The sequence below is a fragment of the Xyrauchen texanus genome, chromosome 5 (genome assembly GCF_025860055.1).
Source record: "Xyrauchen texanus isolate HMW12.3.18 chromosome 5, RBS_HiC_50CHRs, whole genome shotgun sequence".
Classification (NCBI taxonomy): Eukaryota; Metazoa; Chordata; class Actinopteri; order Cypriniformes; family Catostomidae; genus Xyrauchen; species Xyrauchen texanus.
The window spans coordinates 131,177-149,548 of record NC_068280.1 but is presented as its reverse complement, the minus strand read 5'-3'; the positions used below and the strand labels follow the sequence as shown (position 1 = coordinate 149,548).

The 18,372-nt window shown below is 48.7% G+C and overlaps 1 protein-coding gene across 1 annotated transcript in view; it reads left to right on the top strand.

Moving 5' to 3' along the window:
• The first annotated feature begins 583 nt into the window (after nt 1-583).
• Nucleotides 584-18,372, top strand: part of LOC127643702 (ly6/PLAUR domain-containing protein 1-like) — a 28,766-nt gene continuing 10,977 nt past the window's right edge. Inside the window, exons 1-2 of the mRNA XM_052126523.1 lie at nt 584-692; nt 11,050-11,187. Of these exons, the coding sequence (XP_051982483.1) occupies nt 647-692; nt 11,050-11,187 (184 nt within the window). The 5' untranslated portion in view covers nt 584-646. The remainder of the gene's footprint in view (nt 693-11,049; nt 11,188-18,372) is intronic.

The following is an 18,372-nucleotide window of genomic DNA, read 5'->3' as shown; positions in this document are numbered from 1 at the left end:
TCACTTCATTCCACACAACGTGGAGAGTGTGACAGAAGGGGAAATGAGGCTCTGTGTTCTGTTGTTGATGGAAATATGTTTTTTTATGGGGGGGGGGGGGGGGGTTCTTTGTGTTTGTAAATGTTGCTGGACCTTATTGTAATAAAGTTTTTTTCAAATTAAATTCTCTCTCTCTCTCTCTCTCTCTCTCTCTCTCTCTCTCTCTCTCTCTCTCACACACACTCTCTCACTCTCTCAATTCAATTCAATGGGGCTTTATTGGCATGACTGTAAACAATACAATATTGCCAAAGCAGAGGTTGTGTAAAAACAGAACTACATCTTAATATATAATTAAATTTAGTTGAACAATTTAACAGATATTAAATATAAATACAAAAAGCAGATAAGAACTGCTGAAGACCCTCTCTCTCTCTCTCTCTCTCTCTCTCTCGCTCTCTCTCTCTCTCTCTCTCTCTTATTTCTATCTCTCTCTCTCTGCATTCAGACGCGAGTCACGCCCGGTAAAGTCAGTCGCGCGAGCGTCACGTGTTCAGAGTAACGGCAGCTGTGCTAGCGCTCCTCGCTCAGTGTGACGCTCGTTCGCGCGGTGTGTGTCGGTGTAATGGACGCGTCGGCGCGGCGGTGAACGGAGCGTCAGTCTGTCATGCGGCGGTGTGAGACTTTACTGCTCATCATCTTACTGACAGCGGGTGAGTACGCACTGTTCATGATGGATTTACTGTTAAATCATTCAATTAGTGCATAATTGTTTCTCTTTTTCTGTATTTGTGATTCACTCGATTTAACAGGGAGATATGAAGTGATTTAAAATCATTAAAACATTTAATTAGATTGAAAATGTTAAATTCCTCTTAATTGTTTTCATTCCTAATTTAATTTTTTTTTCACTCTTACAGATATATTATGAACAATTTGAGACACAATGTGATGATTATTATCTGCTCAAATTATCATGTAAAACTGTCCATTTAAACAAATAATCAAGTCAAGTCATGTTTATATGTATAACGCTTTCACAACACACATCGTTTCAAAGCAGCTTTACAGAAGATCAGCATTAACAGAAGATAAAACTGTAATGTCTATAATGTCCATGAATCATTATTGTGTAATTAGATAAAATATGATTGTTAATTGTGTTTGAAAATAAGTAATTCAATAATAATTTTATTAGTAACCCCAGTGAGCAGCTGAAGGTGACTGTGGGAACACAAAACTCCATAAGATGTTGATTAATGGAGAAAAATAACCTTGGGAGAAACCAGACTCACTGTGGGTGCCAGTTCCCCTCTGACTAACCCCACCCTAACCCTAAACCAGACTCACTGTGGGGGGCAGTTCCCCTCTGACTAACCCCACCCTAACCCTAAACCAGACTCACTGTGGGGGGCAGTTCCCCTCTGACTAACCCCACCCTAACCCTAAACCAGACTCACTTTTGGGGCCAGTTCCCCTCTGACTAACCCCACCCTACCCCTAAACCAGACTCACTTTTGGGGCCAGTTCCCCTCTGACTAACCCCACCCTACCCCTAAACCAGACTCACTTTTGGGGCCAGTTCCCCTCTGACTAACCCCACCCTACCCCTAAACCAGACTCACTGCGAGGGCCAGTTCCCCTCTGACTAACCCCACCCTACCCCTAAACCAGACTCACTGTGGGGGCCAGTTCCCCTCTGACTAACCCCACCCTAACCCTAAACCAGACTTACTGTGGGGCCAGTTCCCCTCTGACTAACCCCACCCTACCCCTAAACCAGACTCACTTTTGGGGCCAGTTCCCCTCTGACTAACCCCACCCTACCCCTAAACCAGACTCACTGTGGGGGGCAGTTCCCCTCTGACTAATCCCACCCTAACCCTAAACCAGACTCACTGTGGGGGGCAGTTCCCCTCTGACTAACCCCACCCTAACCCTAAACCAGACTCACTGTGGGGGGCAGTTCCCCTCTGACTAACCCCACCCTACCCCTAAACCAGACTCACTTTTGGGGCCAGTTCCCCTCTGACTAACCCCACCCTAACCCTCAACCAGACTTACTGTGGGGGCCAGTTCCCCTCTGACTAACCCCACCCTACCCCTAAACCAGACTCACTGTGAGGGCCAGTTCCCCTCTGACTAACCCCACCCTAACCCTAAACCCGACTCACTTTTGGGGCCAGTTCCCCTCTGACTAACCCCACCCTACCCCTAAACCAGACTCACTGTGAGGGCCAGTTCCCCTCTGACTAACCCCACCCTACCCCTAAACCAGACTCACTGTGAGGGCCAGTTCCCCTCTGACTAACCCCACCCTACCCCTAAACCAGACTCACTTTTGGGGCCAGTTCCCCTCTGACTAACCCCACCCTACCCCTAAACCAGACTCACTTTTGGGGCCAGTTCCCCTCTGACTAACCCCACCCTACCCCTAAACCAGACTCACTGTGAGGGCCAGTTCCCTCTGACTAACCCCACCCTACCCCTAAACCAGACTCACTGGGAGGGCCAGTTCCCTCTGACTAACCCCACCCTATCCCTAAACCAGACTCACTTTTGGGGCCAGTTCCCCTCTGACTAACCCCACCCTACCCCTAAACCAGACTCACTTTTGGGGCCAGTTCCCATCTGACTCACCCCACCCTACCCCTAAACCAGACTCACTGTGGGGGCCAGTTCCCCTCTGACTCACCCCACCCTACCCCTAAACCAGACTCACTTTTGGGGCCAGTTCCCATCTGACTCACCCCACCCTACCCCTAAACCAGACTCACTGTGAGGGCCAGTTCCCCTCTGACTAACCCCACCCTACCCCTAAACCAGACTCACTTTTGGGGCCAGTTCCCATCTGACTCACCCCACCCTACCCCTAAACCAGACTCACTTTTGGGGCCAGTTCCCATCTGACTCACCCCATCCTACCCCTAAACCAGACTCATTGTGAGGGCCAGTTCCCCTCTGACTAACCCCACCCTACCCCTAAACCAGACTCACTCTGAGGGCCAGTTCCCCTCTGACTAACCCCACCCTACCCCTAAACCAAACTCACTTTTGGGGCCAGTTCCCCTCTGACTAACCCCACCCTACCCCTAAACCAGACTCACTTTTGGGGCCAGTTCCCCTCTGACTAACACCACCCTACCCCTAAGCCAGACTCACTTTTGGGGCCAGTTCCCATCTGACTAACCCCACCCTACCCCTAAACCAGACTCACTTTTGGGGCCAGTTCCCCTCTGACTAACCCCACCCTACCCCTAAACCAGACTCACTGTGAGGGCCAGTTCCCCTCTGACTAACCCCACCCTACCCCTAAACCAGACTCACTGTGGGGGCCAGTTCCCCTCTGACTAACCCCACCCTAACCCTAAACCAGACTTACTGTGGGGCCAGTTCCCCTCTGACTAACCCCACCCTACCCCTAAACCAGACTCACTTTTGGGGCCAGTTCCCCTCTGACTAACCCCACCCTACTCCTAAACCAGACTCACTGTGGGGGCAGTTCCCTCTGACTAACCCCACCCTAACCCTAAACCAGACTCACTGTGGGGGCAGTTCCCTCTGACTAACCCCACCCTAACCCTAAACCAGACTCACTGTGGGGGCAGTTCCCTCTGACTAACCCCACCCTACTCCTAAACCAGACTCACTTTTGGGGCCAGTTCCCCTCTGACTAACCCCACCCTAACCCTCAACCAGACTCACTTTTGGGGCCAGTTCCCCTCTGACTAACCCCACCCTAACCCTCAACCAGACTTACTGTGGGGGCCAGTTCCCTCTGACTAACCCCACCCTACCCCTAAACCAGACTCACTGTGAGGGCCAGTTCCCTCTGACTAACCCCACCCTAACCCTAAACCAGACTCACTGTGGGGGCCAGTTCCCTCTGACTAACCCCACCCTACCCCTAAACCAGACTCACTGTGAGGGCCAGTTCCCCTCTGACTAACCCCACCCTACCCCTAAACCAGACTCACTGTGAGGGCCAGTTCCCCTCTGACTAACCCCACCCTACCCCTAAACCAGACTCACTTTTGGGGCCAGTTCCCCTCTGACTAACCCCACCCTACCCCTAAACCAGACTCACTTTTGGGGCCAGTTCCCTCTGACTAACCCCACCCCTACCCCTAAACCAGACTCACTGTGAGGGCCAGTTCCCCTCTGACTAACCCCACCCTACCCCTAAACCAGACTCACTGGGAGGGCCAGTTCCCCTCTGACTAACCCCACCCTATCCCTAAACCAGACTCACTTTTGGGGCCAGTTCCCCTCTGACTAACCCCACCCTACCCCTAAACCAGACTCACTTTTGGGGCCAGTTCCCATCTGACTCACCCCACCCTACCCCTAAACCAGACTCACTGTGGGGGCCAGTTCCCCTCTGACTCACCCCACCCTACCCCTAAACCAGACTCACTTTTGGGGCCAGTTCCCATCTGACTCACCCCACCCTACCCCTAAACCAGACTCACTGTGAGGGCCAGTTCCCCTCTGACTAACCCCACCCTACCCCTAAACCAGACTCACTTTTGGGGCCAGTTCCCCTCTGACTAACCCCACCCTAACCCTAAACCAGACTCACTGTGAGGGCCAGTTCCCCTCTGACTAACCCCACCCTACCCCTAAACCAGACTCACTGTGGGGGCCAGTTCCCTCTGACTAACCCCACCCTAACCCTAAACCAGACTTACTGTGGGGCCAGTTCCCTCTGACTAACCCCACCCTACCCCTAAACCAGACTCACTTTTGGGGCCAGTTCCCCTGACTAACCCCACCCTACTCCTAAACCAGACTCACTGTGGGGGCAGTTCCCTCTGACTAACCCCACCCTAACCCTAAACCAGACTCACTGTGGGGGCAGTTCCCTCTGACTAACCCCACCCTAACCCTAAACCAGACTCACTGTGGGGGCAGTTCCCTCTGACTAACCCCACCCTACTCCTAAACCAGACTCACTTTTGGGGCCAGTTCCCCTCTGACTAACCCCACCCTAACCCTCAACCAGACTCACTTTTGGGGCCAGTTCCCCTCTGACTAACCCCACCCTAACCCTCAACCAGACTTACTGTGGGGGCCAGTTCCCCTCTGACTAACCCCACCCTACCCCTAAACCAGACTCACTGTGAGGGCCAGTTCCCCTCTGACTAACCCCACCCTAACCCTAAACCAGACTCACTGTGGGGGCCAGTTCCCCTCTGACTAACCCCACCCTACCCCTAAACCAGACTCACTGTGAGGGCCAGTTCCCCTCTGACTAACTCCACCCTACCCCTAAACCAGACTCACTGTGAGGGCCAGTTCCCCTCTGACTAACCCCACCCTACCCCTAAACCAGACTCACTTTTGGGGCCAGTTCCCCTCTGACTAACCCCACCCTACCCCTAAACCAGACTCACTTTTGGGGCCAGTTCCCCTCTGACTAACCCCACCCTACCCCTAAACCAGACTCACTGTGAGGGCCAGTTCCCCTCTGACTAACCCCACCCTACCCCTAAACCAGACTCACTGGGAGGGCCAGTTCCCCTCTGACTAACCCCACCCTATCCCTAAACCAGACTCAGTTTTGGGGCCAGTTCCCCTCTGACTAACCCCACCCTACCCCTAAACCAGACTCACTTTTGGGGCCAGTTCCCATCTGACTCACCCCACCCTACCCCTAAACCAGACTCACTGTGGGGGCCAGTTCCCCTCTGACTCACCCCACCCTACCCCTAAACCAGACTCACTTTTGGGGCCAGTTCCCATCTGACTCACCCCACCCTACCCCTAAACCAGACTCACTGTGAGGGCCAGTTCCCCTCTGACTAACCCCACCCTACCCCTAAACCAGACTCACTTTTGGGGCCAGTTCCCCTCTGACTAACCCCACCCTAACCCTAAACCAGACTCACTTTTGGGGCCAGTTCCCCTCTGACTAACACCACCCTACCCCTAAACCAGACTCACTTTTGGGGCCAGTTCCCATCTGACTCACCCCACCCTAACCCTAAACCAGACTCACTGTGAGGGCCACTTCCCCTCTGACTAACCCCACCCTACCCCTAAACCAGACTCACTTTTGGGGCCAGTTCCCCTCTGACTAACCCCACCCTAACCCTAAACCAGACTCACTTTTGGGGCCAGTTCCCCTCTGACTAACACCACCCTACCCCTAAACCAGACTCACTTTTGGGGCCAGTTCCCATCTGACTCACCCCACCCTAACCCTAAACCAGACTCACTGTGAGGGCCAGTTCCCCTCTGACTAACCCCACCCTACCCCTAAACCAGACTCACTGTGGGGGCCAGTTCCCCTCTGACTAACATCATGAATATAATGTAAATATTACTTATGTATTCTTAAAGTCATGGTTTAAAATGATTAAACTAAGTAAGGGTTAAGGGTCAGTATTTAAACATAGATTGTGTTTGAACTGTAAGATTAATGATTAAAGTCCATCTAGATTAATTGCAGAAGTTCACATAGATGCAATTGTCCTTGTTAATTGGCTGATGAAGGCTTTTGTTGGCAATAGTTAGTCTATGCATTCAATTTCAAGATCGTAGTCCATCAATAGACCGAGGTGATGCAGGCAGAGATCAGGGATGTGAAACGCAGTTCAACCTGGCCGGTAATTTCGGTGAGGTTCGGTGTGGTCCATCCTAAATCCAAGGTTCAGTCATTGGCATACGAAGTATCTCATGTCTTATGGTTGGAGTTGGCATCAGTTCATCCTCTGAAGTCTGTCATAATAGACTGAAGTGATGTTTGGCACCGGCTGCATTTAGTCATCATCATTCTGCGACACGTAGCAGTGGGATTTGGACCGGAACTGGATCTGGCTGGTTCTGGTAACCTCAGGATATTAATCCCGAGGTTGAGACAGGGAAACAAATATAATAGTAATTAGCATAGATGCCGTTCAATTTGAAGCAGAATTATAGAATATGAGTGTGACAGGGTGGTGATTTTACACACCCCTAATCAAGCTAATCAAGCCTCCGAGAGGGAAAAAGGCCAACTGCGGCTGGTGGTGAGAGAGAGAGCATTTACGGGCAGCTGCATGTGTGTGTTTGTGTGTGTGTCTTTTTATTTAATTAAATGTTGTTTATATTGTTAAGCCAGTTCTCGCCTCCTCCTTTCCATTAAAACCTTTACAATGAGAAGTGTTTCTGGTTCCGGGAGACCCAGCTAAAGCAGCCTAATTGTGTGTTGGAGGATAAATTAGGTGTATGCCTGGCTAAATAGATGAGTCTTTAGTCTAGACTTAAACTGAGAGAGTGTGTCTGCATCTCGAACAGTGTTTGGGAGACTATTCCATAGTTTAGGAGCCAAATATGAAAAGGATCTTCCTCCTTTAGTGGATTTTGATATTCTAGGAACTATTAATAGGCCAGAATTTTGCGATCTTAATGAACGTGATGGAATACAGCGTGACAGAAGATCACTTAAGTACTGCGAAGACCATTCAAAGCTTTGTATGTAGTTAACAGAATTTTTAAAATTAATGTGTAATGTAACAGGTAACAATGTAACGATGATAAAATGGGGCTAATATGATCATATTTCTTGGTTCTCGTCAGCACTCTGGCTGCTGCATTTTGAACCAATTGAAGTTTATTTATTGATCTTGCTGGACATCCTCCCAGTAATGCATTACAATAATCTAGTCTTGAGGTCATGAACGCATGAATTAGTTTTTCGGCATCAGCAACAGAGAGCATATGCCTTCATTTAGCAATATTTCTGAGGTGGAAGAATGTTGTGCTACAAACATTTGTAATTTGATTTTCAAAGGACAGATTGGTATCAAATATAACACCTAAGTTCTTCACTGTTGAAGATGATGTAACAGAACATCCATCTAGAGTCAAATTATATTTTAGCGGCTTATTTTTAGAGTTTTTTGGTCCAATAAACTCTGAAATATTCAAAGTTTAAAAAGTGAAATATTTATATTAATTTATGTACAGAAACAAAATCTTATTTTTTAAAACTCAAACTTGTTTTCGGTTTATTGAAATTGTTTATCAATTATTTTGTGCTTGTGCTTTTATTAAGGTTGTGTATATAAATCGTATTACAGTTTTTTCCAATTGCTAACACACAATTTTGCAAACTAGGCTGGTTTTATCAAAATACTTAACACAATTCACTAAACCACACACCCAAACTGCAAAATGAAGCACTGCAACCAAAACTACATATAGCATCAAAATCAAACATTTGCACGAAATGTCACACACTTCATTCATATTACCAGAATTTTGTCTAACCAACTACACACTGTTGTGCATAATGAAAAGCACTCTCACACACACTCTCTCTCTCACACACACACACACACACACACACACACTCACACACACTCTCTCACACACACACACACACTCTCTCACACACTGTTGTGCATAATGAAAAGCACTCTCACACACACACACACACACACACTCACACACACACACACACACATGTTTGGTTTCCATGTTTTATGGGGACTTTCCATAGACATAATGGTTTTTATACTGTACAAACTTTATATTCTATCCCCTAAACCTAACCCTACTATCCTTATGGGGACACAAAGTGATAAATACACTCTCACACACACACACACACACACACACATACACACACACACACACACACACACACACACACACACACACACACACACACACACACACACACACACACTGTTGTACATAATGAAAAGCACTCTCATCTTTAGCTTTGCCATAATACTAAAATAGTTCACATTGTAGAAAATTCTTCAGATTTTTCACATGCACAGAAATATTTGCAGATACACACACACACACACACACACACACACACACACACACACACACACACACACACACACATGCTGTTGAAACATTTTTATTTTTTTATTTTTCATCAAACAAGTCAGTGCAACATATGCACAGCAGATATATTTACATTGGACTGAACAAAACTATGCTCACAAAAAAAAAAATTGCAGAAAAAATATATAGAAAAAACAAAGGCAAGAAAAATATTTAGGCAGCATCTTACAGCACAGCTGGATCTTCTTTGGCCATGAACTCCTCTACCAGCTCTACCCCTACCTCTCACTCACCCTCCCTCTTCCTCTTCCTCTTCCTCTCCCTCTTCCTCTTCCTCTCCCTCTCCCTCTCCCTCTCCCTCTTCCTCTCCCTCTTCCTCTTCCTCTCCCTCTTCCCCTTCCCCTTCCTCTCCCTCTTCCTCTCCCTCTTCCTCTCCCTCTCCCTCTCCCTCTTCCTCTCCCTCTCCCTCTCCCTCTCCCTCTCCCTCTTCCCTTCCTCTTCCTCTCCCTCTTCCCCTTCCTCTTCCTCTCCCTCTTCCTCTTCCTCTCCCTCTTCCTCTCCCTCTTCCCCTTCCTCTTCCTCTCCATCTCCATCTCCATCTCCCTCTTCCTCTTCCTCTCCCTCTTCCCCTTCCTCTCCCTCTACCTCTTCCTCTCTCCCTCCCTCTCACTTACTCACCCTCCCTCTTCCTCTCCCTCTTCCTCTCCCTCTTCCTCTTCCCCTTCCTCTCCCTCTTCCTCTTCCTCTCTCTCTCCCTCTCACTCACTCACCCTCCCTCTTCCTCTCCCTCTTCCTCTCCCTCTTCCCCTTCCTCTCCCTCTTCCTCTTCCTCTCTCTCTCCCTCTCACTCACTCACCCTCCCTCTTCCTCTCCCTCTTCCTCTCCCTCTTCCTCTTCCTCTTCCTCTTCCTCCCCCTCTTCCTCTCCCTCTTCCTCTTCCCCTTCCTCTTCCTCTCCATCTCCCTCTTCCTCTCCCTCTTCCCCTTCCTCTCCCTCTTCCTCTTCCTCTCTCTGTCCCTCTCACTCACTCACCCTCCCTCTTCCTCTCCCTCTTCCTCTTCCCCTTCCTCTCCCTCTTCCTCTTCCTCTCTCTCTCCCTCTCACTCACTCACCCTCCCTCTTCCTCTCCCTCTTCGTCTCCCTCTTCCTCTCCCTCTTCCTCTTCCTCTCCCTCTTCCCCTTCCTCTCCCTCTTCCTCTTCCTCTCTCTCTCCCTCTCACTCACTCACCCTCCCTCTTCCTCTCCCTCTTCCTCTCCCTCTTCCTCTCCCTCTTCCTCTTCCTCTCCCTCTCACTCACTCTTCCTCTCCCTCTCCCTCTTCCTCTTCCTCTCCCTCTCACTCACTCTTCCTCTTCCTCTCCCTCTCACTCACCCTCCCTCTTCCTCTCCCTCTTCCTCTCCCTCTTCCTCTTCTTCTCCCTCTTCCTCTTCCTCTTCCTCTCCCTCTTCCTCTCCCTCTCACTCACTCTTCCTCTCCCTCTCACTCATCCTCCCTCTTCCTCTTCCTCTCCCTCTTCCTCTTCTTCTCCCTCTTCCTCTTCCTCTCCCTCTTCCTCTTCCTCTTCCTCTCCCTTTCCCTATTCCTCTTCCTCTCCCTCTTCCTCTCCCTCTCCCTCTTCCTCTCCCTCTTCCTCTTCCTCTCACAGCAACATCTTCCATTGTTGTTGTAAAACAGAAGTTGCTCACCTGTGGTCTTTTCATAGTGTTTACTTCCTGATTGAAGTGCTATCCATTAACCATTGAGGTGTTTGGCCAGGTGGCTCATGTAGTGTCATTTTAATGGCAAACATGTGACTTTATGTCATATTGTTGTGTGTTATGCAGAGAACCGTGTGCAGTGCATTTAAAAAGTGCCATTTTGAATTGCTAAATGTGTGTGAAAAAACTGTAGAAACTAATCAAGGACATTTGTGACAGACACTTGTTTAAAGTTAATAATTCTATTCAAATAAAAGACTCTCAGGTTAAAATGTTAAATGAATACATCCATAAATGTTTTAAATGTTTATCCCATAAGGATAGTAAAACCCGAAATGTTTGACCTTGTGGGGACATTTTGTCGGTCCCCATGAGGAAAACAGCTTATAAATCATACTAAATTATGTTTTTTGAAAATGTAATAATGCAGAAAGTTTTCTGTGAGGGTTAGGTTTAGGGATAGGGTTAGGTTTAGGGGATAGAATATAAAGTTTGTACAGTATAAAAACCATTATGTCTATGGAAAGTCCCCATAAAACATGGAAACACAACATGTGTGTGTGTGTGTGTGTGTGTGTGTAGGTGTGAGTACAGCACTGCAGATTCAGTGTTATCAGTGTGAAGATCGTCATGATGACTGCTCATCTCCAGACTTCATCGTTAACTGCACTGTGAACGTTCAGGACATGTGTCAGAAGGAAGTGCTCGTCATGGAGGATGGTAAGAACCTGAGAGACTCTCTGATATATATTTTAAGCGATCACATGACTCTTTTAAGCCAATCATATAATGACAGTGACGTCATTGAAGTGTGTTCTCTGTTAAAGGATTGTTTAGTGTAAAACATTTGAAGATTAGTGGACAGGTCAGACGTGACGATCTGTTTCCTCTCAAAAGCAGTTTATTCATCACACTGAAGCATTTAAAAAGATCTGTGTTTTGTAATTGCAGCTATTTAATATAAAAGTGTTTTATTAGTTTAATTTAGTATAAATTCATATATTAAATTTAGTATATTTTATTTAGTGTGAATGTATTTGATCAATTTAATGTCACTTTACTGTTCGTTTGTCACTTTAATTGAAATCGTCGTTTTGTGCCAAATACATTTTGTGTAGAATTTACTGTAGATTTAATGTAGAATTGAATAATATCACTAGATAGTTCAATAATTAAAGCACAGAAATAGAATAAAGTCTCTTTTACCTGCAAGAGGTCAGTAAAGGCAAATCACTAAATAAAGTTTAAATATATTAAATTGTCTTATAGTTGGGGTCTCTGTCTTTCGCGTTACATCTCTATTAACTGATCTGGTGTGTGGCTCTGGGAAGAACTTCCTGCTGGTTGCCATGACGCAGCAGTGTTGTTGTCAAGTGACTGATTATGGTGATTATTATGGGATGTGCTGTGATTTATCAACTCACACAGGAACATTCTGGTTCAATAGTGAATAATAATTAGAAATGAAGAATGTGTTGAGATATTTCATGATGCTCATGAATGATTCAAATAAAAAATCATTATTTTGTTTCACTATAATAAGTAAACCTAATGTAAAGAGTACAGGATTTAATGTACAATAAATTCAAACAGTGTGTGTGTGTGTGTGTGTGTGTGTGTGTGTGTGTGTGTGTGTGTGTGTATGTGTGTGTGTGTGTCTGCATGTGTATATGTGAGAGTGTGTGTGTGTGTGTCTATATGTGAGAGTGTGTGTGTGTATGTGTGTGTGTGTATGTGAGAGTGTGTGTATTTGAGAGAGTGTGTGTGTGTGTTTATTATATATTTCAAACCCATAGTGGCCTGGTCTAGGATAGCTGATGAAAGTTGCAAGCGAGAATTTCAGCATCGCTTGCAGCTGGGGTTGGCATCATCCCACTCCTCTGGATGTCGAGGGGAAATGGGCGAGGTTTAGGACTGTGGCTCATGTAACTGCAATGGCAGTTTTGGGCACACAGTCCAGACCTCCTCAGAGACCCTGGCTGACAGAGGAGGTGTTCAGGCTGGCTGAGAAAAAGCGACAGGCCCACTCTCATCATCTACAGCATCCCACGTCTGAGAATGAGGAGGCTTACCGCAGCCTTCGCTCGGAGGTTCGGAGAGCCGTGAGGCGCTGCAAGGATGGTTGGTGGTCGCGGGTTGCTGAGGAGATGGAGTCTGCCTCAGTGGCCCACGATCACAAATCGCTCTTTAATTCCATCAAAAAAGTTACTTGCAGCGCCACACCTATTACCATCATTAGGGGAAAGAACGGTGATCCAATCTCCGACCCCCAGAAACAGGTTTACAGATTTGCTGAGCATTTCTGTGAGGTCCTGGGGGAGGGGAAGTCCCTGAGCCTGTAAAACATTGTGGGACAAAGTGGGGATGACCCTGCTGGGGCTGCGGTGCCACAAATATTGGAGGAAGAAGTCGCTCCCTGTGGGTGGCTGGCTGAGGTGCCATCTTTGGAGGAAGTACTGAAGGCGATCCAGAGCCTGAGACCAGGAAAGGCACATAGCCTGGCACAAGCGTCGTGGTGACGTCACCGCCACTTAGTGGCGAATGGCGGTTGTTGTTGTTGTTCTGTTTTTATATGTGAGAGTGTGTGTGTATGTGTGTCTGTCTGTCTGTGTGTGTGTTAGTGTGTGTGTGTGTGTGTGTATATTTATGTGTGTGTATATGTGAGTGTGTGTGTGTGTGTGTGTGTGTGTGTGTGTGTGTGTGTGTATGGGGGCAGGTTTAAGTGGTTGACGAGGACATTTTCAGGTTATAAAATGGTAATTTCAAGGGTATTATGATATAAATATGGTTCCCCGTCTGTCGCTCACTTCGTTGTGTCGAAGAAGCGACACTAGGGGTCTCTCTTGAGCGCCGAATATACCTCTGATCTATGAAAAAAGGCCAATGAGAAGTTGGCAGACAGAATTTGCATGAAGGCGGGAAATGCGTCTGTTTCATTCAGAAATTTTCTTCAGCGCCGATGGTCGTGTATGCAGTGAACTGCGAGTCACACACCTGTTCCTCTTACTTCTGGTCGAATCTGATGTTGTGTCTACGACGCACATCAGCGGCTTTCTCCTTCTCTGCATGGCAGTGCAGTTTGCCCCTGGGCTCTTGGACAGCGCAATACTAAAAGTGTGTTGTATAAAATAGTGATTTTCTCTAAAGGAGTATTTTCCTCTTAAAAGAGCAATAGACAGTGGCTTTGAAAGTCCTTTTCAGGACACGTCTTTATAAAGATGCCCTTCCGCCCATGTGTAGTTCCTGGATGCGGTAGAGTGCTCTCCGCTTCAGACGACCACAGGTGCTGTCTCGTGTGTCTGGGCTGCGATCATACCGAAGCAGCGTTTGTGGATGGTTCATGTTCTCACTGCGAGAACATGACCATGGCAAGGTTACGGTCGCGGCTTTTCTTCAACCAAAGGAACGCCACTCCAGCCACCCCCAGCATTGCTCCTTCTTCCCACGGGATTGAGGACGATGCGGCTGGCAATGGAGGCGATCCGGGGATGGCAGCGGGCGCAGTTTCGCCGGGTACATCCCTGCGAACCTCCCGCCCCCCGGCACACTCGTTGACTTCCTTCCGGGCTGGAGGCAATAGCAGCTCACCTCACAGCCAGCCTGCCTATCCTCTTGAGCACCCGAGCTGGATGAGCTTGTCGCTGCATCAGAGAGCAATCCAGCATCTGACGCGGATGACTCGTCTGGGCTGCTACCTTCGGGCCAGCACACCCAGGCTGAGGCTGACGCCCAGATGTCCGACATGCTTGCCCGGGCCGCTGCCAGCGTGGGGTTGGACTGGAACCCTCCGTCCTCCCCACAGCTGTTGCGGCTGGATGATTGGTTCCTGGTGTCTGTGCACCACTCATAGGCACGCCCCCCACCGGACCCTTACTTCCCGGAGGTGCATGATGAGCTGACGACTGCATGGAGAGCACCCCTCTCTGCTCGTCACAAAGCCCCTCGCTCATCCGCTCTCACTACAATCGACGGCGGAGCAGCCCACGTGTACACGGCGATTCTCCAGGTGGATAGGGCAGTTGCGATCCACCTGTGCCCCAAGAACGCTGCCACCTGGCGGGGTCACCCTATACTCCCCTCCAAGGCCTGTAGGACGACGTCATCATTGACCGCTAAAGCGCCTACAGCGCCACCGGACAGGCCGCTTCCGCCCTGCATGCCATGGCCCTCCTGCAAGTCCACCAGGCCACAACCTGGGCTAAGCTCTCTGCCCCAGCGTCGAGCACCTCGCAGGAAGCGCCCGCCCCCCATCTCTCGGACCCGGAAGGCTCCCAGGCGCTCCTGAGACGATCTACCCAGAGACCGAGATGTTCGCTCCAGAGCTGGTAAGCAGATCACTGTTGGACTTGCGAGTTTTCAACCTGGCCTTTAACAAACTCCCGTTCAAAATGCTCACATAAAAACATATTTTAACTTGCGTCCGGCATCTAGATTGGTTTGCAGCGGTAGACCTGAAGGACGCGTACTTCCATGTCTCAATACTGCCTCGACATCGACCCTTTCTACGGTTTTCGTTCGACGGCCAGGCGTATCAGTACAAGGTCCTCCCCTTTACGAAGGTCGCAGAGGTAGCCCTTGCCCCGCTCCGAGAAGCCAGCATTCGCATACTTAACTACCTCGACGACTGGCTCATCCTGGTCCACTCCCGAGAGTTACTATGCACCCACAGGGACCAGGTGCTCAGGCACCTCAGCCGTTTAGGGCTTCAGATCAACTGGGAAAAGAGCAAGCTCGCCCTGGTTCAGAGTATCTCTTTTCTCGGCATGGAGTTAGACTCAGTCTCAATGTCACCGCGCCTCACCAATGAGTGCGCGCAGTCAGTGCTGAAATGCCTTGCCATCTTCAGGCCAGGCACAATGGTCCCTTTAAAACATTTCCAGAAGCTCCTGGGGCATATGGCATCCTCCGCGGCGGTCGCGCCACTGGGGTTGATGCATATGAGACCGCTTCAGCACTGGCTACAGACTCGAGTCCCGAGATGAGCATGGCACCGTGACACGCACCATGTGAGGGTCACCCCCGCCTGACGCCAAACATTCAAACCCTGGACAGACCTCTGCTTTCTGTGGGCAGGAGTCCCTTTGCAGCAGGTGTCCCGATGCATCCTGGTCACGACCACCACCTCTAGATTGGGTTGGGGCGACATGTGCGACGTGGACGCAGCTGCGGGCCCACTGTCACATCAACTGCCTGGAGTTGCTGACTGTTTTCTTTGCCCTGCGGAAGTTCCTCCTGCTAGTTCAGGGCAAACACGTCTTGATCAAATCAGACAGCACCACCGTGGTAACATACATAAATTGCCTAAAGTGGCGCTTGTTCACGAATTGATGTTCTTCTCGGGGCGAAGACCCACAAAGGTGCGCAGTCAGGTCAGTGCTCTCATTTCTGCAGGAGAGGTTGGAGGGGAGGCTGTCCCCATCCACCTTGAAGGTGTTGAAGACTATCGCAGCCCACCACGATGCAGTAGATGGCAAGTCTTTGGGTAAGCACAACTTGATTATCAGGTTCCTAAAAGGCGCCGGAGGTTAAATCCCTTGTGGCCAAGCCTGTTCCCCTCCTGGGATCTCTCAGTGGTCCTCTCGGGCCTTCAGAGACCCCCTTCAAGCCACTAGAATCAGTTGGACTCAGGGCCCTCTCCTTAAAAACAGCCCTGTTGACCTGCAAGAGTTCTCTGTCAGTGACACTTGCCTGGAGTTCGGTCCAGCAGACACACATGTGATCCCAAGACCATGGCCGGGCTACATGCCCAAGGTTCCTACCACGCCCTTCAGAGACCAGGTAGTGAACCTGCAAGTGTTGCCCCGGGAGGAGGCAGACCCAGCCCCTTCGTTGCTGTGTCTGATAAGTGCTTTGTGTTCCTACTTGGACCGCACGCAGAGCTTTAGGTGCTCTGAGCAGCTCTTTGTCTGCTTTGGTGGACAGCAGAAAGGGAACACTGTCTCCAAAAAGAGGCTCTCCCATTGGGTGGTGGATGCCATTTCATTGCCCTATTGCACCCAGGCCATGTCCCCCCCTTGTGGGTCCGAGCACACTCAACAAGGAGTTGCGTCCTCATGGGCACTGACCAGAGGCATCTCCTTGTTAGACATATGCAGAGCAACGGGTTGAGCAACACCTAATACTTTTGCGAGATTCTACAATCTCAGGGTAGAGTCAGTCTCATCCCGTGTTTTCTCAGGTCCGAGCCGGTAGAACTCTGTAACACGCTGACTGATTGACCAAGTGAATCGCTTGAACCTAGCGCCTTTTCCCTCGGCAAAGCCCCCTCCCTAGCCCTGTGGGTCCGCAATTCTGCGGAGGAATTCGCCGACCCAATCCACTGCGGGTTCTCAAATCTACCCTGTACTGGAATAGGTGATCCGCAGGTTAGGGTTCCTACGTGGACGTTCCGCCTGTGTGTATTTTACCCGGTACGGTCTCCTTACGAGTGGACCCGCGTCTCCCTTGGGCAGTGCCCGCTGCCCCCCGGTCGCCATGTCTGTAGCAACTCCTCCCTCCGAAGAGGCGGGATCTACCACCGCTCCACTTCCCACATGTGACCTAAAAGCCCATGTGGTGTATTTCGCCACTTTTACCTTCACCTCTCTGGGCGGGTGTGTTATCCGCAGGGTCTTTTCCCCCTGAAAGAATAGGAAACTGGGTAAGACCCCCTTCCCACGCTACGTGGGAAAAATGATGTCTTTATGGGGCATTGGGGAAGGGTACGTGCAGTCTGATACAGCTGGTCGTTTTGGCACGTCAAGTACCTGCCCGCTCCTGTGTCAGCAGTCTAGGTTATGGATGTAACCTCCATTCCCTAATGGAGGGAACGAGACGTTGTGTCCTCCCGGCCACGTCGCTGAGCCAAGCCACTGTTGTGGCCGGACCATTTCCGGCTCCTCAGAAAAATCCTGAATGAAACGCATTTCCCCACCTTTATACTCGTATGTCCAGGGGCGGAACATGCTAATTCTATCTGCCAACTTCTCATTGGCCTTTTTTCATAGATCAGAGGTATATTCAGCACTCAAGAGAGACCCCTAGTGTCGCTTCTTTGACACAACGTCTCGTTCCCTCCATCAGGGAACGGAGGTTACATCCGTAGCCTAGACGTTTATGATGAAAACAATGTTTATTTGACAATGTCAAAATGCAGAACGTTTTTCGTGAGGTTTTGGGGATAGAATCTTTAGTTCATACAGTATAAAAATAATTATGTTTATGGAGGGTCCTCATAAGGATAGCCGCAACAAAATGTGTATGTGTGTGTGTGTGTGTGTGTGTGTACTTGACATGAGAGTTCAGTTAGTGTGCTCAAGTACACTTCAGATATTGCTGTAGGGTTCATGTGAACTCTTGTATGTTTAAGGGTTATGTGTGTTTATATGTGTTTTGAATCTAACAGTGTGTGATTATTGTGAATGAGATGAAGCTCAGTAGTGTGCACGATAAGAGCAGCTTGTGGTGTTTATATGAGGGTGTTTTGCAGACATTTTCACTGTTAAGGGATTCACAGATGTTGAACACTTAATTTAGATCTTCCTCACGATATGATATACCGATACACAGAACAAATTTAAAATTCATCACGAGATCATAAATGGAGTTCCATACAAATACAAATTATATTATGAACAGTTTGAGTAAAAGGTTGAGAATGTTTTACTGTATTTAGCATAAATTAAAGATATTATAACAAATTCTACCCTAATGTATAGATAATATTCTGATGACATCATGACATATGGCATCTTGTCTGGCGGTGCAGTGGGAGAAAGAGTATTACTAAAACCATGTAATGTTTGTGTAGTATTTAAAGTTTGGTATAAACTATCAAGTTTATATACTTTATAAACTGGTTGTTGTCATTTTTAAATGGTTACCAGTTGTATAGTCCTTTATCTGGCCAATGAATCACAAAACACA